Source organism: Schistocerca cancellata, chromosome 2 (assembly GCF_023864275.1).
Source record: "Schistocerca cancellata isolate TAMUIC-IGC-003103 chromosome 2, iqSchCanc2.1, whole genome shotgun sequence".
Classification (NCBI taxonomy): Eukaryota; Metazoa; Arthropoda; class Insecta; order Orthoptera; family Acrididae; genus Schistocerca; species Schistocerca cancellata.
Window position 1 is genome coordinate 1052079153 of NC_064627.1, and position 22482 is coordinate 1052101634.

The 22482-nt window shown below is 37.6% G+C and overlaps 1 protein-coding gene across 1 annotated transcript in view; it reads left to right on the forward strand.

The window, feature by feature from the left end:
* Nucleotides 1-1297: 1297 nt before the first annotated feature.
* LOC126163039 (esterase E4-like) overlaps nt 1298-22482 on the forward strand; it is a 92771-nt gene continuing 71586 nt past the window's right edge. Inside the window, exons 1-4 of the mRNA XM_049919914.1 lie at nt 1298-1579; nt 8570-8698; nt 9725-9884; nt 21194-21379. Of these exons, the coding sequence (XP_049775871.1) occupies nt 1322-1579; nt 8570-8698; nt 9725-9884; nt 21194-21379 (733 nt within the window). The 5' untranslated portion in view covers nt 1298-1321. The remainder of the gene's footprint in view (nt 1580-8569; nt 8699-9724; nt 9885-21193; nt 21380-22482) is intronic.

Genomic DNA, 22482 nt, shown 5'->3' on the forward strand with positions numbered 1-22482 from the left:
TTTTGTTTCTTTTGTGAAAAATCCTTACCCTCCATTTGAGCTTTGCCACAGTCAGGTAAAAGGGTCCCGGGACAAATTTTGATACAGGATCCGTCTAAGGCAAGCTATGTCGCTGATCTGTCCTTAAAAGGTCCGCTTACTCATTAAGAACTACTCTAGCACGAGCTAAAATTCAGAAAAAGGACGACGTTAATCCTCAACAATTATTTTCGATTTTGTCGTGCTCAATACGCACTGTCTAGCAAATAATTTTGCTTATCCACGTTGAATTTCTACCAAATACCGTTAACAGTATGCGTTTGATAGCGATAGAATTTGCTAAAAGTATGGATGTTTAAGTGAGAAGGAAAGAAACTGGCGCCTTTGATTTCATGTGCATTAATTTGGGATAAAGAATTCCTCAACTAATGACATCTCGAGATGTGTTTTAGATACATCTGTGCAAATTTACACAGAATCCGGAGACATACGTGTGATCCAGTATGTTACAAGGTTAATGACAAGTTCGAATTATCTTCCAGTACCAAGTTGCAATAACGTACTTATAGTTTAACTGAGACGTTACGCCAGCCAGAAAGGAATTCCAGTAGCTGTGCCCAGACGGGGTATATAAGAACAGTACCGGTACACCCTTAGATTCTTCCACCATCTGCAGTGAATATTCTATACACCGATATATATTTGTACTTGCAGTTTTGTTAGGAGGAACTTTCGAGCTAAAACCTTTCGTCCGATTCTTAAAGGCATTTTCACTGCTTTTATTATCATGGCATCTGTAGGAGTGGAAGCAAATGTGGAGGCGTCTATTGTAAAACGTAATTACCTCATAACGATCAGTGGATTCCGGTTTTGTTTGTACTGTAATGAATTCGTGTGGCGGATATAGGTAGAGTTCTTACATTAAAAAAGTCCCAAGAACTTCACTTTCGTCATGACTGGGGACCGTATGGTTGTCTAAATGCTTTATACGTCTCTTGATATAGTGTTGAACCGAAAATGTATTGTGTGAAATGATACTTTATGCGTCTCTTGATATAGTGTTGAACCGAAAATGTATTGTGTGAAATGATACATCATAAATTTCATCCAATGGTCAACGTTTCCAGTAAGACATACAGTAATCGCATTTCGTTTGTCTTACTTGAAAACTGGAAGCAAAGTGGTGTTTTTTCAGCGCTTGTCTGAAATCTATGGCCAAGTACGACTTAAGCTACGCCGGAAGGGAACTCTTGGAAGTGTTGCGCGCGGTTCCTGGAACTATTGCGTCGGCAACACGGGCAGCAGTTGGCGACAGCGGGCGCAGTTCAGTATTGCAGTAGACATGAGGAGAGAAGCTCTGTTCGCTGTTCTGCTATGTGCTGTGGGCCTCGTCGCCTGCGATAGGAACACGGGCAGGGGCAGATCGCCCTCTAACTGTAGGAACAAGACGACGTCGACGTCAGCGTCGGAATTTCCCGAGGTTCAGACGCCCTTAGGCCGGCTGCGGGGAAGCATACTGCAGTCCCTAGATGGCAAATCGATATTTTCCTTCCGTGGAGTGCGTTACGCACAGCCGCCCGTCGGCGAACTACGCTTCAAGGTACTAATACGGTGCTTATTCATTTTATCTTTGGTTCACTAGATCAGTCAGAATCGACGAAAGTCAAAATGTTGCCGGGCAAACAGTGTAAGAGTGTTGGGCGTAGCCAACCTAGAAGCATTTTTTAATTAACATTGAATGTTGATTCTTGTCTCGTTTTGTTCAGTTATGGTATGTTGTACTTCCAGTTTACAAAATATATTTAAGTGTTCATTACCTCTGCTGGCCAATTTTAAAATTATAGTTGCTCTTCTGCATGGCAGAGATGAATTAACATTGCCCAGTTATCTTTTCATAGTTTAGGCTGGCAGCATTGCAAGGGGACAGGAGCGCATACTACGAATTCGTTTTCGTCTACAACACGTAAAAGACAGAAAAAGAAGTCGACAGGAAAGGGATGGTGGGATCTTTTGCAGGGCGAGATAGATTTATTTTATACAGAAGGCCAGCTCTCGAGGGTGTCCCCAGCTTGGGGGAAGGGAGGGTAGTTGCCCACTTAATAAAAACTTCACAAACCGAACTCACATCCTAGCTGTCAAACAGACATGTATCAATCCAGTAACAGTTAGACTAAAGCCAGAACAAGTTAGTGTACCCAGAGCAGTTTCTTGTGAACTATGAAAACTGTGAGATGTCGCCACCCCACCCAGCTTGGAATTTGGGGCGGTTTTAATCAAGACTTAAAAGAGCTGTGCAAGCAGTAGACGTATTACAACATTCTTCACTTGCACTTATTTGCCACACTACCAAATGATATTTCTGATTAATAACAGGAGTAAATGTAGGTAGGCACATACAATTCACAGCCACAAAACTGGAAGTACAAATAATTTCCACATAGCGTATGTGTTTAAGTCTGTGGTTCTGACATAAGTTTTATCCAGTACAACAAAAAACCAGCCAAAGTTGCAAATTTCACATTTTTTATTCCTTCGGTGACTAATATTGGGCCGGGATCCGTTTTCGAAACATCATAACAGACAGTCATACTGTTATTTCCGAGAATGCAAATGGTTCAAATGGCTCTGAGCACTATGGGACTTAACAGCTATGGTCATCAGTCCCCTAGAACTTAGAACTACTTAAACCTAACTAACCTAAGGACAGCACACAACACCCAGTCATCACGAGGCAGAGAAAATCCCTGACCCCGCCGGGAATCGAACCCGGGACCCCGGGCGAGGGAAGCGAGAACGCTACCGCACGACCACGAGCCCGAGAATGCAAAAACCATGTCAAAAATGTGCAAACGAACAGTTACAGCGCCCAAAACTAGTTATCGAGTGAATAAAATAAGTGAAATTTGCAACTTTGGACAGATTTCAGTTGTACTGATAAATAGAAGTTGCTGTCCTACAATTATTTCAGCATGTAGGAAGTTCGTAGAAGTCTTATTATTGCTAACTTACTCGTCTTGAGAGATTCTGCAACTATGTTGAGATTCAAAATGTATCCTTTATTTCACCATCCCTGTTGCACATTGATTTGTACGTTGACTAACATTCTGATGTATAATTCCATGTCCACGTGGTTACAGCAGGTTTCTTACACCACTACTACACTGAAAACAGCTATCATAAAAATAACTGTGCAACTGAAACAGTAAAATAAAGTCCAAATTTTGAAGAAAAGTTTAATGTTCTGATACAAATTTCCCTAATTATCTACAGGCAGATACCAGGCAAAAAATTGAAAATCCCCAAATATTTGAAATTAAAGAGTACCTCATTAGCCAATACTTCCATAAGTTATCAGAATATTCGGATTCAGAGATGTAAATTCCAATTAACTCTGGTTTTCACAGTAAAAAGACTTTAACTTCCCTGGTATATAGTAGCTGATAATGTTTTGAGCAAAGTTATATAAATATTTAATTTGAATTATTATATAAAAATAGCAGCTATGTGGTGTAAGAAGAAGTGCAGTGACTCTCTTTCAAATTACACGAGCTGTTTTTTTTTTTTCTGTTGGTGTAGATACTGCATATAATAAACTAATCTAGACTAATCTTAATCCCAGTGAACATACCAGCACTAACTGTAATTGGTTGCCTGCTGCATCTGCCAATTGATTTATAATGTCACCTCTTCCACATAACTTAGGGTTCTGTCCCACACTGTGTTAATGAATGAAGGAATGTTCACACACATACCTAGCAAGTGTATGTATTTATTTGTTTTTGTATTCTTTGCCCAAGGACTCTGGTTAATTTGATATTTAATACTCACTCATCTATACTAATACATAAGACAAGATGTTGTTTAATGATGTTACCAAATTTCTCAAAAAGTTCCTGACTGATTTACTTAAAATTTTTACACAATATTCTAATAAAATATGGAGCAAAATATATATACACACTGGTACTATACAGGGTGTCCCATTTATCTTGACCACCCTAAATAACTGTTTATCCAGATGCAAATTATAAAATGTTTCAAGCAAATGTTCTTTAGCAGTCAGGGGGACACCAATCAGCATGATTGCCTTTGTTGTAACTTTGTTTTTTACAAAGATATGAACAGTGGTATGACTTTTTTAAATGGTACCCTGTATTTTTTTTCAGTAATACATTTCCGCTCCTAAAGACCTTTTCAAATATGTATCACAGTGTACCATTCACTGAAACACAACGTTATTAATTACATAACACAACATAGACTTATAGCCCTGGATCACAAACGCGTCCACTTGCTGGAGTTGACAGAAAACAATTGAAGGCCAAGTAAAGATATAACACAAAATTGACTTTGACTTTCCTATACCATTGCCCAGGAGTAGAACATTCAAAAGTGGTCAAAGTGGTGACCCTGGTCTCTGATACACTGGTGCACTCATTGAGTGAAAGAATTATTTACTGCTTCCAGTGTTGTCTGCTGAAGAGAATTACAAGCAAGCAAGATACGTTCCTGAATGTCCTCTGGAGTTGTTGGAATATCACGATAGACAACATCTTTAATGCATCCCCAAAGAAAAAAGTCCAGAGGATTTAAATCAGGAGACCTAGCAGGCCAAGTAACTGTTTCTCCTTGACCAATCCATCCGGTAGGATAACTTCAGTTCAGAACACGATGTGCACACAAGGCATTATGTGCTGGACATCCATTGTGTTATTATCACTTAAGCATTCTGGTTCTTAGCGGCACTTCATCCAGAAGAGGAGGAATAATTCGTCTGAGGAAGTTGACATATGCTGTTCCGTTTACACTACCATTGACGCTGATGTACTACCTGTCTAAGCCATCGTGGGTTGTCGCTGGACCAATAATGCATGTTCCTTGTATTTACCTGTCCTTTTTTTGAGAAGGAACATTCATCAGTAAATAGAACATCGGAGAAGAAGTTCGGGTTGGTGAGGATTTGCTGCTGTGCCCACTGACTGAACTGTACATGATTCTGGAAATCATTCCCATGCAATTCGTGATGTAGGTGTACATGGTAAGGGTGGAACCAGTGATGTGTAACAACATGATGTACACTGGTTTTAGGAATGCCAATCTCATGTTCAAGCTGTTGTGTGCTCACATGTGGATTCATAGCAATGGAAGCAAGAACAGTAACTTCGGCAGCTTTGTCTATGCGAGTGCTACAATGATTGCGTTGTCGTGGGTTGAAACTTCCCGTTTCCTGAAGTGTCACAACAAGATGAGAAAACATCTCAGGAAGATGGGTTCTTGTCAGGATATCGCTCTCTGCACAGTTCCACTGCCTGTGTAGCATTTCACCTACCTTCATCAGCAACAACAACAACAACAACAACCACAACAAAAGAAACGTTATGTCAATGCAGTTTGTAGGAAGGACAGCCTTTACTGTATGCCTACTATACACAACAGTATTTAAGAGGACTTAACTACTGTACTAAATGTACCTATACATAAGAAATCAGTATTGCAATTACTGTTCTGTAATTACTTACATTCCCTATAGATGAGTAGCATTTCTACCTTCTCTTCGTTGGTGTACATTCTCCTCACACAACTCTTCGACTGATGATGGTTGACAGAATAACAAGTGTGCATTCTACTTATGTTCATATTTGTCCTCTGTCAACATCAGCAGGTGGATGTGTTCCATTTACCCCGAATACCTGCACTAAGTGCTGGGAGCGGTAACATCAGTGTTGTGTTATGTAATTAATAACGTTGTATTTCAGTGAATGGTACACTGTGATACATTTTTGAATAGGTCTTTAGGAGAGACAATGTATTACTGAATAAAAAATACAGGGTGCTATTTAAAAAAGTCATACCACTCTTCATATTACTGTAAAAAACAAAGCTACAATGAAGGCAATCATGCTGACTGACGTCTCCCTGATGACAAAAGAACATTTGCTTTAGACATTTTGTAATTTTCATCTGCACAAACATTTATTTAGGCTGGTTAAGATAAATGGGACACCCTGCATAAAGTGGAAAAGTTTGTAGCAAAATAAATATTTGGAGAGGCATAAGGTATATACTTTTTGATTTATATAAAAATCAGAGAAAAGTTGTGAGCAAAAATCCCTTCAAATATTTACATGGTGTTCTAATAAACATTCTGACCAACATAAGCTAAATATTTTTTTATATGAATGATGTGTAAATATATATGTAATATATAAAGGGGAAACATTCTTAGCAAAAATCTCAAAAATTTCCTGACTGATTTCCTTCAGATTTTTGCACAATGCTCTACTAAGCACTTGGATGGATGTAGGCTACATATTTTAGTAAACATAATTTTATATAATCTATAATAGGGAAAGTTATGAAAAATCTGAAAACTTCTTGACCAACTGACTTCAGATTTTTGTACAATACTGTAATAAACGTTCAGGTAGATGTTGGCTATATATTTTCTTAAACAACAATGTGCAGATCTTCTGTTAAAACAAACTGAGAAAGCATGTGCTGTGCTGTGAAAATGTGTGGCTTCATATTTTTCCCTTAATTTTAACTACAATAGCACGACATTTAAACATTAAACATATTGTTTCTCCCTTATATATTATTTCTTCTTATATATAATTTTAAACAAAAATGGATTACACAACTATGTGCTTTTCTGTTTTCTTCCTCACAGTTAGTTTTAACATAAAGCTAGAACGTTGTGTTTATGGCTTATTGGCTTTTAACTGGATTACTAATCACATTGCGGAATCTGAATCATCTGAAACATTGTAATTCTATCTGCTTACAGATTGTAAATTTGAAAAATACTATCCTCACATATCCAAGCAAGAAAGGTTAAGATTTAACATCACATTGAGATTGAGGATGGTACTGACAGAACACAAGCTCACGATGTTTCAAGGATGTAGAAGGAAATCTTCCATGCCCTTCTCAAAGGAACAATCCCCACATTTGCCTGGGGCAGCCAGATGTGTATTTGAACCACTGTGCTCCCAAATGCGAGTCCAATGTGCTAATCATTGTGTTACTTGATTTGGTTCACATATCCTGCATGAGAGAGGTCTCTCTTGTACACTGTATATACCAATGATCCCAACAGATTTGCCCATTCATTTTAAGCTACTTCAATGCCCAATCTAGGTTTGTTAATAGTCCCTAAAAGTTTTGTGCTGCTTACTTCTTTTATTGCCTCATTATTTAATTTATTATATACGTTAAACATTCAACTTTATTTGGCTTTGAAAGCTAGGTAAATTGCTTTAGATTGACTTTTAAAAAGATTTTTTTATATATGCTCTAACTTTCTATAATTATGGCTATGGAGTATGATATGAAAGCATGTATGCCCAATGAAATGTCTGATCTGATTCATTTACGCACTCATTATGTACCTTAGATCTTATGAAGAAAGAGTGCAAGTCAAGCATACCTTACAAAAGATGGGAAATCTTAGAATCTTGATTTGTACACTGTAGCAAAAATAAAATAATGTAGACGGATAAAAATTTACTCGCCAAGTGGCAACAGGAGAAAACACACATAAAAGATATGGAAACGGAGAAGCTTTTGAAGCCAGTAGCTCCTTCTGGCAGAAGTTTGAAGGGAAAGGAAGAGGGATGAAAGAAAAGCACTAGTGAGGTTCAGCAAAATGGTGAGAATATGGACTTACTGAATGGGATGAGAAATAAAGACTGATTTTAGTGCCTGTGCCAGATGAGATTCGAAAACCTGAGCACTTAAAGATGGAAGACATGGTAAGAAGCAAGTCAGATATTACTGAATGAACATCACACAAGAGTGGAAAGCTAAGTGCATTATACATGAGAGGCAGGTAAAGGTGTTGGGGAAAAATAGACAGGTCAGAAAATAAAGTGGGGAATAAAAGGAATATCTACTAAAAATTAACTGTGACTATAGAAATTAATGTACATTTAGGCCAGGTGGGTGGTAAGAACCATGCAAAAGTTGTAATGCCAGTTCCTGCCTGTGAAGTTCTCAAAAATTTTGCTACCTCCTAAAATTATGTCCATCCTGACTTATTACCCCACCCTCTGTCTGCCACTTAACAATGCACTTCACTTTCTGTTCTTATTGACTCTTTCCTGGTGTTTGTTCAGTAATCTCTGTCTTGCTTATTACCCTTTCTTCCACCTTTAACTTCACAAGTTTTCAAATATCAGCTTTTGCAGAGACCAGCAATTAGTCTTTCCTTCACATGCCATCTAGTATGTCTTCCATGACCAGTGTTCTGGGTGACTTTCTTGTATTCTCCCCTTCTCCTGAACCTCACCAGTCCTTCTCCTTCATTCCTCTTCCTTTCCTTTCGACCCTCCTTCCAGTAGAAGGAGCTACTGGCTCTGAAATCCTGCATGTTAAATATCTTTTATGTTTTTTTTCTGCTGCTGCTTCTTGGTGAGTAGATTTTTTTTATCATGCATATTATGTTTTCAAACATTAACTATTTTCTTTACTATACTACTTAATGCTATTCATACATCAAATTACACTTGATGAAATAATAAATTATACATCATTTATACATAAGTAAGCAGATAACATAGTTTTTCACTCTAAGCTTTGAATTTTGCAGTCACCAGTGCCAGTTGGGCCATGGGATGGTGTAAAGAATGCAACAAAGGATGGTTCAAGGTGTCCTTCAACACAAAACACTAATGATACGTCAGAAGACTGTTTGTTTCTCAATGTGTATACAACAAAAGTGAGTAAGAAGACTCCAGTAGTAGAGAATTAGTATGCTATAAATAATTCATGTAAATTCCAGTTACTGCATTCAGCCTGTGCTTCTTTTTGCTGTATTTCATATTAATTATTGCATTATTGAGATACACAACTACTAGCACAAACTTATAGACATTATGTAATAAATAGTCTAAAATTTAATGCAAAGAAGTGTGAGCTGGTGTACACAACAAGAAAAAAAAGATATCTACAACCAAAATAACACTGAGTATGGAGAAGCTAAAAACAGTGAAAGTTTCAACTACTGGGGATTGGGGAAAAAAAAAAAAAAAAAAAAAAAAAAAAAAAAAAAAAAAAAAAAAACCGAAGGAAAGGAAATAAGGAATGTGAAAGTCACAATATGAACAGTGAAGTCTCATAGAAAAGCACCAATTACGATTTCAATCTGTAGAAGCCTGTGCCATGAATACAAGAAAAAGTAAGTACAAGAAAGTAAAATAAAGTTTCTAAGAAGTTGGACAGTTGTAACAAAAATGTAAAAGTTGGGAAACAAAACACAAGAGGAACCTCTGAAAGAAAAGATTGAGATGCGAAGATTAGAATGGAATGGGAATGCAGGGAGAGTGGATGATAAGAAGGTGCAGAGGAAGATGGACAATATGACGATGGAATGCAAGAGGCCAAGGGGATGGTCAAGGGACAAGGTGGTTGAAAGGAGCAGAAGAAAGCATTGGAAGAAGACTGGGCCAAAGTAACAAAAGAAAGGTGGCAGTAAGGCCAGAGCAGATGAAGATGTATGTGTTTCAAGCAGACCCTACAAGTACCTGGAAAGCGTAGGGGATAGTAATGGGTGTGATTTAAAAGTTTGTATTTGCTGTCTTTCATTTGGTTATATTATTAGTATTGGTACTCAATTGTTTATTAGTCTGATGTACATATTAGTCTGATATGTATGACAAACCTTGTGTACAAGTTATTTAAGACCATTACATTTGTGTACCTATCACTATGAGTATGAATCATAACATGTTCTCTGTCATGACAGCTGCCACATAACACTAGAAATCCTCAGAGACCGGTGGTAGTGTTTCTTCACCCTAGTGCTTATTACGTCTTCAGTGGTACCAGTGACTTGTATGGTCCTCAGTATTTGATGGATGAGGACATTGTTCTGGTAACAATCAACTACAGGCTTGGAGCTTTGGGTATGTTGAGCAAATGCAGCAATAGGAATCTGTGTGTGTGTGTGTGTGTGGGTGTGTGTGTGTGTGTGGGTGTGTGTGTGTAAGTTTTTGTTGTGGTTTATACCTCACCTTGTAAGTCCATAATGAAACTATTGTATTTTAGACCATTACTGTATAAGGGTGATACTTTAAGAAACAGGAGAAGTAAAAAGTATTATTGTTATACTGTGTATTCTGTACATAACTATAGTTGATGATTTGGGAAACATTATCATTTTATCTGCATAAATTCACTATTATTGTTAAGTTACTGTTCATTAGTTTTTTTACACCCGGACCAGCCATGGTGTGCCAAACTGCACATGAGCAGTGTGGGCTGCATGCAGACTGAGGCTTGGCTTTGCGACATTTTTTGGTTGGAATGTCTTTCTTTGGTTTGGCAAGATCACGGTGTCAGCCCAGTTTACCCTTTGCCATTTGTTCCTGGTATAAAAAAAGTTCACAGGTCCAGTGGGTGTTGGTGCAAAAAAAGACAGTCTGTCAGTGTATTGTCACAAGCTTAAAACATGAATGGGAATGTTAGAGAAGAAGGATGAGAATTCTCAGTATCTGATGTGAGTGATAGTCGCATAATCATCAGGTACCACAAATTTGTTATGGAATGACATGACAACACCATGCAGAAAGAATTAAAGATTTAGTTGACTATGAAAGAGGAAAATATTACACCCATTGACAGATGGGATTCATTGTTCTGTACATCAAGGAGCATTTTACACTAAATTTGTGAGCATGGAACACGTGATGAAATTGGTGATACGAACATGAAAATTTTGTGAAGTCACTTGCATTATTCCACTGTCAGTAGAACTCAACATAGAGTATGGAGACTTTTAAATATTACTGAAAAGTATGTTTTTCAAGTCAAGGGGCAAGCCTGGAACAATTTTTTGATTTAAAACCTCTATAAAGAGTGAAAATCAGAACATCCAGAATAGATTGCAAACCTTGCGTTTTAAGTGAACTTGACTGCACACAGCTCACAGAAAAGCACTGCAAGATAAGAAACAACTTATTTGTGATTTTATGGGGATGGATTTAAAAAGAAAATCATCTTGTGGAAGGGACAAATTCTAACAAAAAACACTTCAATTTCCCATAAGCTCACTGGCATTAAAGAAAATGCAAGGTTTGAAAAATCCATTGTGGCATTCGAAAGACATACAAGAACAGTTACCCAAGGACACTGCCAATCTTGCATCTGTTTTCGAACTGTTTTTAAGTGTGTTTGCTATTTTAGTTGAAAGCGCCCCTGTGCATTTGCAGATGTATCTGATTGATCTGCATATAATTCCTATTTAAAAGACAAATTCATTGACATTGCAACTGTCTAGGAGATCTACATTATTTTCCTAGGGAAGAGTTTCAACATCTCAATAATGAGGTTGCAAACATGATAAAATATTTCAATCAACAAATGTGTATGAAAGGCTTTTTTTTTCAATTATGAAACTAAATAAGTCATGAATATGTGGTAACCTGAGCGTGAATGTGTGTGAAGTTGTCTTCATCTGTCCATATGGTGGCAGTTGTTACCAGATAAAAATTATGTCTTCAGTGTGACAACAATAATTAAATTTTGTTTGTGACCTGTGTTGAGAAATATTAAATCAAGTCATATGCAAATGTAACTGCATTGTCATTTAAATACAGAGGCTTCACAGTTTCCCACCCTTCCCCCTCCTCACACTCTGATAGCATGGCATGGTGGTGGGGGAAGTGTGCATCCAAATGAAAGAGCTATTGGCAGCGAGCCAGAACCCTGCTCACAAGTTCAATTCTAGGGCATCACTGATTTACATTGTACTTGCAGTGGTGTGAATGTAGTATGTGACAATCATATTACATGTGATAATCATAATACATTGTTACTTTTTACTCAGATGGGAACTGATTCATTCAGTTAATCATAATTAGTTTCAGTGGCTTACATTCAAATATAAGTTGTACCTATGGCATCAAATGTGGGCTCAAATAAAGCTCCATCAAATTTTATATACAGAGGTTTAATTTTATTGCAAAAGAGAAGGAAGTTTTTAAGAAAACGTTGTTATTCAGGAATGACATAGGAAAGTTACACTAAAAACTGCAAAGAAATACGTTGATAAGGGATACTGGAAAATGTAGCAATGATATATGTTATGAAGTAATGCTTGCACATTTGAAAGCCGCACACATTAGTAGTGTGCATCATCTGCAAGAATGTGGTGTGAAAGATCAATACTGTGTGGACTCCTATAAAGCCTGCCATGGAGGACTGCCTGTTTAAATCCTGCCAAACTGCGCTCATGCTCAGTTACCAAGTTATTACTGTTTGCATACGTTTGCCTTATCTTATTGTGTTCAATGTATATTATGGTGATTGGCGTACATGGCACAGACTAATAAAGTTGTACCCATGTTCTTGGTTGTGATGTTTGTCCATGTTGCAATACAAGTGATGATGAGTGTGGCATTGTTCTCCATGCAGTTTTCATTCTGTGGTTGGTCCTATGTTTCGTCTACGATGTCTGACGCTGCTACTGATGAGTTTTTACACTGGCAGCAAAGGGTTTGTACTGCAGTCTTTCAGTGTCTCAGTCAACAGTATAAGATGTCTGCCACAGCACAACACAATCCATGTTTTGCAAATGCTTGCCTCTGTTTTTTGTTGTAATGAGCGAGTTTGTAGTCTATCAAAATATTTGACATAAATAGTCATATCTTTCACTTGCATTGACTTACAAGCTTAAGTTTTTTCACCATCAAGGGACCAAAGACATGAATATGTGAGAAATTTCAACTTGGTATGTCTACCTGTTCCTGAGAAAAAGGGCTCTCAACAGACAGATGGACAGGCAGGCTTTGGGAAAACAAATGACAAATTTTTATTTTTATTTTTCTTTATGTAATTGCAAATTCACAATTTTGGATTTTTTTCTTCAGTTTTACTGTGAAACTTTTCTTCATGTCAGATTTCATGCTTTAGCTCAACAGGTTTTGATGCATGTGTTTGAGAGTACCAAAATTTGTGACATAAATGGCTGTATCTTTTGATTGAATTGACTAAGATGGTTCAATCTTTTTACAACACCAAGATACCATATACAGATACCATATACCTTAGTATGTGACATAAATCTAAACTTTAAATGTTTTCCCATTCCTGAGAAAAAGGGGTTTTAACAGTTGGACACACAGACAGACAGGCAGGCAAACAAACCAACAAGAAAGTGATCTTACAATGGTTCCATTTTTAGCGATTGATGTATGGCACTCTAAAAAGGAAAAAAATAAAATAATACAGTATTTGAAAAAATGGTAAGGCAATAACAAAAACAAGGAGTGGACTGGAATAAAACCAGACAACAACAGATGTGAATAATTCGAGTTTAAGGCCTATTGTGTGTTGGAAATCAAGGACTTACTGTACAGATATAGAAAATTGTTTGACTTCAGCTGTAACTAGTCTTTGCTTCCTGTTGTTTTGGTTGTAAACCATTCAGCCATCTCTGAAGGAAGTGGGAAAGACTCTCAGTGAAGTGCTGTCACCCACCTTTTATACCAACCAAGAACTCATATGAGTACACAGCAAATTACAGTGTGATAAATACTACTTGAGTAACAGAGATATATGCTACTTTGATGTCATCTGTGAGGGATATTGTTTTGTGTCCTTGTCAACACTGTAGCATCTTGTACCATAGGAATGAAGTGAGAGGATGTTATTTGGTGACCGGTATCCTCTCCCTACAACACAACTGCACACATGTATTAACAGGATTCTTTATTTACTTAAACAGATAGCTGCTACTTAACTTTATAGCATCCATTTGTTGTAGTACAAGCTTTTCCATAATAATCCACGTTAGCCTCACTGATGGTGAAGTGCAAGTCCTGCTATGTGCTTGAGTCGTGTCGCAATGTACTGACAGACACCAACTAGAATAGTGACTGACCTAGTAGCTGACCTAGTGACAAGAGCTAGTAACTGAAAGAGTGAGACTGACTGATCTAGTGCCTGAGACTGAGCCCTACAGTCTGTGTTGGCGGTCTAAATACTTGCTGTCAAGAGGACGCTGGCTGCGTGTTGCTTGTGAGTCAGTCTTCGGTCACTCTCCTGATAGGCGTGCTTATCCAGTGCCTACTGTCGATCTTCTTGCTACATCTTTGCCAATCAGTGTGCTGGCAACAGCTTATGCCAGCACATATTGTGTAACAAATTCTTATGATAGAGGGACAGAACCATTGTCTATGAGAGTTAAGGATTGCCAGTGCTACAGTCCACATTTTTTTCAGAATTAAACCCATCACAGCTCATTAAAACATTCATCAATTTTATTTTAGTGGCTTCTCTGAAAACTGAATCCCAAAACATGAGACAGATGCTAAAATCTGAATGTTGTTATGGTCTGTAGCATGGCCACCTTGTTTACGGTGCTTGGACATGGCAGAGCTATCTAGCTGTAGCAGGCGCATATGAAGTCACTGTTCCATGTAATGTCTTTAAATTGTATGGAAAGTACATTTGATGTACAACAAACCACACTTACAGGCTATGTTACATATGTCTGTCTTCTGTAAAATCAAGTAATCTTTTACATAGCCAACAAGTGTGGCTATCTTTGGTGCTTTAACTTTGTCTTTAGAGAGGATACACCTTCTTTTAGATGAAAGAAAAGGGAAAGGGTAGCCTGTGTCATCGGAGTGCCTTTGTGGCTCTTGTATGTGAATGTGTGTATTTTTTCTAGAAAAAGAGGAAGAGCTCAAAAGCTAGTGTGATCAATTTTTACTGTTATTTATTTTTATGCTCTATGCATCAGTCTGCTATAGGTGACTGGCTGCACTTTCCCATATATATATTTTTATTGTTTAAATCATATTGACCAACTAGGATCACATTAAAAACTTCAGTTACTCTTCTCCCTTTGTTGTTGTTTCCTATTTTTCCAGTATCCCTCATTTTCTCCCCATGAAGTCTCTTCCTTTCTTCTGTCCATGTTGTACCCGATTTTTTATTTCTTCTACGTTGAAAGCCTTCCACATTTAGTATTTTATTTTTAAAACAGTTTCTTTATGCTATTTCTGATTCTTTGATGTTGTTTCTTTTTAGATCTTTCCTTACTTCTGTAATCCATGCTATTGTTGATTTCTTCTTCCAGAAATATAGGAGTATTTGTTTTGTTAGTATATTTCCATCCATTCAGTAGAGGTGTCCAAAAAAGGTTAATCTTCATTTGACCATTACTTCAGATATTTTCTCTATATTTTTGTAGATCTCATTACTTCTTATTTTCCAACCATCTGCAGTTTTTATTGCACCCATTATTTTTTTAATAATCCTTCTTTCCAGTATCTGTAGTCTGTCTATTTTATAGTTCACCATTAGGTATTGAGATCCGTATAAACATTCTGGTCATACCACTGTGGTGTAGTGTTTTAGTTTTGTTTTTCTAGATATACACTTGTAAATATTTTTGGTCAAACCATTTTGTTAATTCTTACATCTATTGCAGATTTTTGTGGTCCATTCTATTGTATAGTCTCTCCAAGATATTTAAATTTATTTACTCACTTTATTTTACCCATCTGTGTTCAAACCATTTTGTTAATTCTTACATCTATTGCAGATTTTTGTGGTCCATTCTATTGTATAGTCTCTCCAAGATATTTAAATTTATTTACTCACTTTATTTTACCCATTTGTGTTTCTATGAATCTTGGTGCCTTTTTCATGAATTTTTTTTTTCAGCTGAAATTTTGAGACCAGTTCTGTTTGCTATTTTTTACAGAAGGTTTATCTGAATAACTTCTGTCAGGTTTTCTGAAAGTATTGCAAAATCATCTGCAGAAGCCAAGCAGTTTACCTTGATTCCATTTGTTTTCCTTCCCAGAGTTACTGGTTCAATTTTGTGATTTTTTAGCTGCATTCAATTTTTTATAGAGCACAATTAAAAAGTGAAGGTGATAAACCATCACCTTGTATAACACCAGTTTTTATTTCAAATGGCTGAGATACTTCTCCTATACATTTGACTTTAGATATTGGACCTGTTAGTGTTTCACGAATTATATTTGCTAGTTTTGATTTAATGCCAAATTCTCTAATGACCTTATCTATTGTTTCTTTGTCTATACAATCAAATGCTTTCTTGAAATCAATAAATGAACACTATAAATGGTTTGCTGGTTAACATTCTATGGCGAATTATTGACTGTAAGTTAAAAATTTGTTCTGCACAGGATCTTCCCTTTCAAAAACCACCCTGATATTCTCCCAGTTATTTGTCTAAAGTATCTACCACTCTGTTCAGGAGAATTTTTGATAATATTTTGTATGCCACTGGCAGAAGTGACACTCCTCTGTAATTATTGACATTTTGTTTGTCTCCCTTTTTATGTAGCGAGTGGATTAATGCCGTTTCCCATTCAACTGGAATCTTTTCAGTTTTCCAAATATTCTCAAGAAGCAGTTGAAGATCATTTATGGTTTTTGGTTCTGACCACTTCAATAATTCTTCTGTAATGGAGTCTTCACCACTTGCTTTATTGTTTTTGAATGTTTTGATGGCTTCATGAATATCTAACTCTGTTGGTGGGAAATCTTCCTCAAGATTTTGACTTGTCACTGGAAATTCTAATTTATCTAAAACTGGTCAGTTTAACAGCTTTTCAAAACTATTTGCTAAAATTTCACTATTTTATTAGTTATTTAATCCCATTTTCGTCTTTGAAACAAATACTTGGTGCCTGGTATCCTTTAAGTACGTGTTTAAAAGTTTGGTAAAAGTTTCTAGTATTATTTTTGATGAAATTTTCTTCTATTTCAATAAGCTGAGAATTTTCAAAGTTTCTTTTGATTTTCCAGATTATTTTTTATGTTTCTTTTCTTTGTTGTCCGAATTGTTCAAGGTCTTCCTCTTTTTTCGAACATCTCCATTTTCTCCATTTTTGAGGTCTTTGTATTAGTGCTTCCTCTCACTCCTCATTCCACCATGTCTTCTTTTTATTCTTGGCCAAACCTAAAGTGTTTCTGCTGCTTGAGTTATTTGCATCTGGAATTCAAGCCAATCGCCTTCTTTACTTGTCTCAATTTCTTCTCTAAGTTTTTCTATATTTTCTTTTGTAATATTAGCTGTAGTCATGTTGTATCTGATCACTTTCTTGGTCACCTTTTTTGTTTTAAATGGGAGAAATTTTATTTTAATTTTAGAGAGATTGAGTCAAGTTCCTCATTTCTGACTATTGTAACATTCATAATTTCTGTGATATATCTTTTAGATATGGCTACATAATCCAGTTGAAATTCCCCTAGGTTTGGATTTGGATGTCTCCAAGTTTTGGCTTTTCTTGGTAGTTTACAGAAATTTGTGGACATGAGTTTTAACTGGAACATTTTACACATATTGTTCAGTCTTTCACCATTTATGTTTCTTCTTGAGTGAGCTGGATATTCACTTATAATGGGCCTAAATTTCTTTTCCCTCCAAATTTGCACATTGAAGTCACCAAGAAGTATTTTGACAATCTTCTTAGGTATGATAGAAATTTCAGATTCTAAAAGATCCCAGAATTGATTTACTTTCTCCAGATTTCTTCTGTTGTCTGCATTTATAGGTGGATGACAGTTTATGAGAGTGTAACTTTTATTCTTGCACTTTATTGTTAACATAGATATTCTTTCAGCTGGCCGGAGTGGCCGTGTGGTTCTAGGCGCTACAGTCTGGAACCGGGCGTCTGCTACAGTCGCAGGTTCGAATCCTGCCTCAGGCATGGACGTGTGTGATGTCCTTAGGTTAGTTAGGTTTAATTAGTTCTAAGTTCTAGGTGACTGATGACCTCATAAGTTAAGTCGCATAGTGATCAGAGCCATTTGATATTCTTTCTGAATTTGATCTAAATCCTGTTACACTGTCTATGATTTTTTTGTGTACATAAAATGCTGTTCCAAACATCGGTATGTTTTCCATTATTCTCACTGCTGGTTTCCCTTTACAAATTCTAGAATGTTGTGTATCAACTACACTACTGGCCATTAAAATTTCTACACCAAGAAGAAATGCAGATGATAAACGGGTATTCATTGGACAAATATATTATACTAGAACTGACTTGTGATTACATTTTCACGCAATTTGGGTGCTAGATCATGAGAAATCAGTCCCCAGAACAACCACCTCTGGCCGTAATAACAGCCTTGATACGCCTGGGCATTGAGTCAAACAGAGCTCAGATGGTGTGTACAGGTACAGCTGCCCATGCAGCTTTAACATGATACCACAGTTCATCAAGAGTAGTGACTGACATATTGTGACAAGCCAGTTGCTTGGCCACCATTGACCAGATGTTTTCAATTGGTGAGAGATCTGGAGAATGTGCTGGCCAGGGCAGCAGTCGGACATTTTCTGTATCCAGAAAGGCCCGTACAGGACCTGCAACATGTGTTCGTGCATTATCCTACTGAAATGTAGGGTTTCACAGGGATCAAATGAAGGGTAGAGCCATGGGTCGTAACATATCTGAAATGTAATGTCCACTGTTCAAAGTGCTGTCAATGTGAACAAGAGGTGACCATGATGTTTAACCAATGGCACCCCATATCATCACGCTGGGTGATACACCAGTATGTGTTGATGACTACACACTTCTAATGAGCGTTCATGACGATGTTCACCAAATACAGATGCGACCATCATGATGCTGTAAACAGAATCTGGATTCATCCGAAAAAGTGACGTTTTGCCATTCGTACACCCAGGTTTGTCGTTGAGTACATCATCGCAGGTGCTCCTGTCTGTGATGCAGCATCAAGGGTAACCGCAGCCATGGTCCCCGAGCTGATAGTCCATGCTGCTGCAAACAACGTTGAACTGTTTGTGCAGATGGTTGTTGTCTTGCAAACGTCCCCATCTGCTGACTCAGAGATCAAGACGTGGCTGCACGCTCCGTTACAGCCATGCGGGTAAGATGCCTGTTATCTCGACTGCTAGTGATACAAGGCCATTGGGATCCAGCACGGCGTTCTGTATTACCCTCCTGAACTCACCAATTCCATATTCTGCTAACAGTCATTGGATCTTGACCTACACGAGCAGCAGTGTCACGATACGATAAACCGCAATAGTGATAGGCCGCAATCTGACCTTTATCAAAGTTGGAAATGTGATGGTATGCATTACTCCTCCTTACATGAGGCATCACAACAATGTTTCACCAGGCAATGCTGGTCAACTGCTGTTTGAGTATGAGAAATCGGTTGGAAACTTTCCTCATGTCAGCACATTGTAGGCATCGCCACTGGCCCTAATCTTGTGTAAGTACTCTGAAAAGCTAATAATTTGCATATCACAGCATCTTCTCCCTGTTGGTTAAATTTTGCGTCTGTAGCACGTCATCTTTGTGGTGTAGCAATTTTAATGGCTAGTAGTGTACATTCTCATCTAAGAATCATGTTTCCTGGCCTGCTATAATTTGTATATCGTTCTTCTGCAGGAACAATTCTAATTCCTTTTGTTTCCCAATTTTTAGAAGAGAACTTACATTTAATGTTCCAAAGTAGTACTTCTTCTTGAACTGAATAGTGGAATGCTTTTCAATATATTCCATCTCTTGTTCATTGCAAATGTTGGGACTCCCCAGGATCCTAGGTCCCATTGCATTACATGATGTAATGGTGGATTCCTCATCAGAGTTACCACCTGTGGTAGAGCATCCATTGTGCAAACTTTCCATTTTGCGACTTGAAGCTGTAAATTGTAAAGAGTATGGAATCCAAAATCATCCTTGAATTCCAAAGTAAGACTAGATTGTTAGTCTGGAATATTATTTATTCAGCTGCCACTAATATGTGGAACAAGTGCTGTCTGGATACCACCACTAACATGTGGATCTGTCGTGCCCTCTGTCCACTTTGGCCTTGGACAAGAGGCTGCCTCTTCCGCCAGCTCCACCATACCGAAGTCCATCTTCTCCACCTTCGCTGCTGTTAACGTCTTCACCGTATCCCTGGCAAGGGGCCCTCCCAAGATACTATCAACTGGGCCAGGTGAACCAAGGATTTTAACAAGGTGTTACTCTTCCCCTGCCTTCTTTCTCAATGGGGCTTGGGACTGGCTATGGCGGAGTTTCCAGTATTTTATGTTTTACTAAATAACAGATTTTATGAACAAATTGATGAGGTTGACAAGGCAGTCCCTTGTCTTTCTTGGCAACTTACTTTTTTATGGAAGAATCTGAAGAGAAGGCACTGGACTCTGTAAGTAAACATGGACTGTAAGACCATTGTGCAATGTCTCACATCAATGATTAAATGAGTTATCTATTTAAACAACTGAGTGAAGCATGCTTACATTGTTTTTATTTCATACTTTTGTTTGTTATGAATTATGGAGGTTAATTTGGAAATTGTATGTTGTCACTTTTTAAGCAGCCTTCTCTCTGCACGCACTTCATATATGTACCAGGCAGAATGGCCAGTATTCAGGGATATGACAGGAATGATCATTCAAAGCATAAAAGTCTAGCAAACATGGATTCTAAAATGCATGTCTGAAGGGCTGTGAGTACTTCATCATCTTGAATACTGTAAAACAAATCTCTTCTACTGCAAGCTCTCTGTTTTCCATATTTGGAGAGGTAGTAGTGTGGACCAAAAGAAGAAGAAATCCCGGTATACATGGGCTCTAAGTGCATACCTTAAGAGCTACGAGTACTTGCTCATCTTTGCTACTGTGAAACACATCTCTTCAAATGAACAAGTGCTCATAGCTGATAAAGTATGCATTTTAGAGCCCAAGTGTACTAGACAATTTTTTTCGTCTTTTGGTCGACACTGCCTCCTCCCAAAATATGGAGAGCAAAGGGCTTCCAGTAGAAAAGATGTGTTGATGTGTTGCACAGTATTGAAGATGATGTGCTCATAGCTCTTAAGGTATATATTTTAGAGATCATGTTTACTAAACTTTTTTGCTTTGATTGTTCCTGTTACATCTCTGAATACTGACCATTGCTCCTGGGACAATCTACATTTGTGTGTGTGTGTGTGTGTGTGTGTGTGTGTGTGCGTATGCGTGTGTGCGTGTGCGTGTGCAGTCATAGTACATTAAGAAAATGTATTCAAATATTGAAGAAATCTTTGCTTTTATAGTCTAATGATGGATCAATAAATTTGACCTATAACTATTTATACTGTATCAGTACACCATGATTCTTTAGAGTGTGATTCTATAAAATCAAGCCTAAGCTATTTAATCTATTGCTAATTAAAAACTAATTTTATGATCGTATTTCAGGTTTTCTGAGTACTGGTGATTCAGTTCTTCCTGGGAATAATGGATTGAAGGACCAAGTAATGGCCCTCAGATGGGTGCAGCAGAATATTGCCTCATTCGGTGGGAATCCTGGTAGTGTCACAATTGCTGGTGACAGTACTGGTGCTGTCAGTGCATATCTACACATGCTGTCTCCTATGTCTAGAGGTATGTCATAACTGTGTATAAAAATGGCAGTTAGATAACAGATTGAGCTCTCTTGACGAAATTAATGTCAAATATCATTTTTTAACAATAACAATAATACAAAATTAAAGTTGTGGAAAATGGAATTATCTCTGCTTGCCAGAAAAAAAATTGGAACTCTGGTGAACAGTGTTAAAGATTCCCTCATCATTATACATGGCATTTTCTGAATAATACATGATGAGATACAGACCATTTTTGCTTGTGTTGGGACTGGTCAGCACTCAGTGGAAAAGGCTGTCTTTCTGTTGACAGCTTGTTGCTTTTTCCTTACTGGTCATGTTTGTCTCAGTGCTTAGTGCTCTGGCAGCAAAGCTGTTGCTAGACACAGCACTTACAATTGCCTTCCATGCCACTACTACTGTATGTATCATTTTGGTGTTGTTCTGACACCAAGACAAGACTTGTGATTCTGTCAAGTGTCAATACATTGAGGTGACAAAAGTTATGGGAATGTGATATGCACATAAGCAGGTGGTGGTAGTATCATGTACACAAGGTATAAGTGGGCAATGCATTGGTAGACTTCTCATTTGTACTCAGATGATTCATGTGAAAAGGTTTTTGATGTGATTATGGCTACATGATGGGAATAAAAAGACTTTCAGTGTGGAGTGGTAATTGGAGCTAGGTGCATGGGACATTCCGTTTTGGAAATTGCTAGGAAATTCAACATTTAGAGATCCACAGTGTCAAAAGTGTGCTGAGAATACCAATTTCAGGCATTACCTCAGCACAGACAATGCAGTGGTTGATGGTCTTCACTTAACAACCGAGACTGATGGTGTTTGTGCAGAGTTGTCAGTGCAAACAGAGAAGCAACACTGCATGAAACAAACTACAGTAATCAATGTGGGACATATGAAAAACGTATCCATTAGGACAGTGCAGCAAAATTGGTTCTTAACGAGATATGGCAGCAGATGCCTGACTTGTGTGTCTTTGCTAACAGCACAGCATCACCTACAGTGCCTCTCCTGGTCTCATGATCATATCAGTTGGGCCCTAGTGACTGGAAAACTGTGACCTAATCAGATGGGACGCTATTTCAGTTGGTAAGAGCT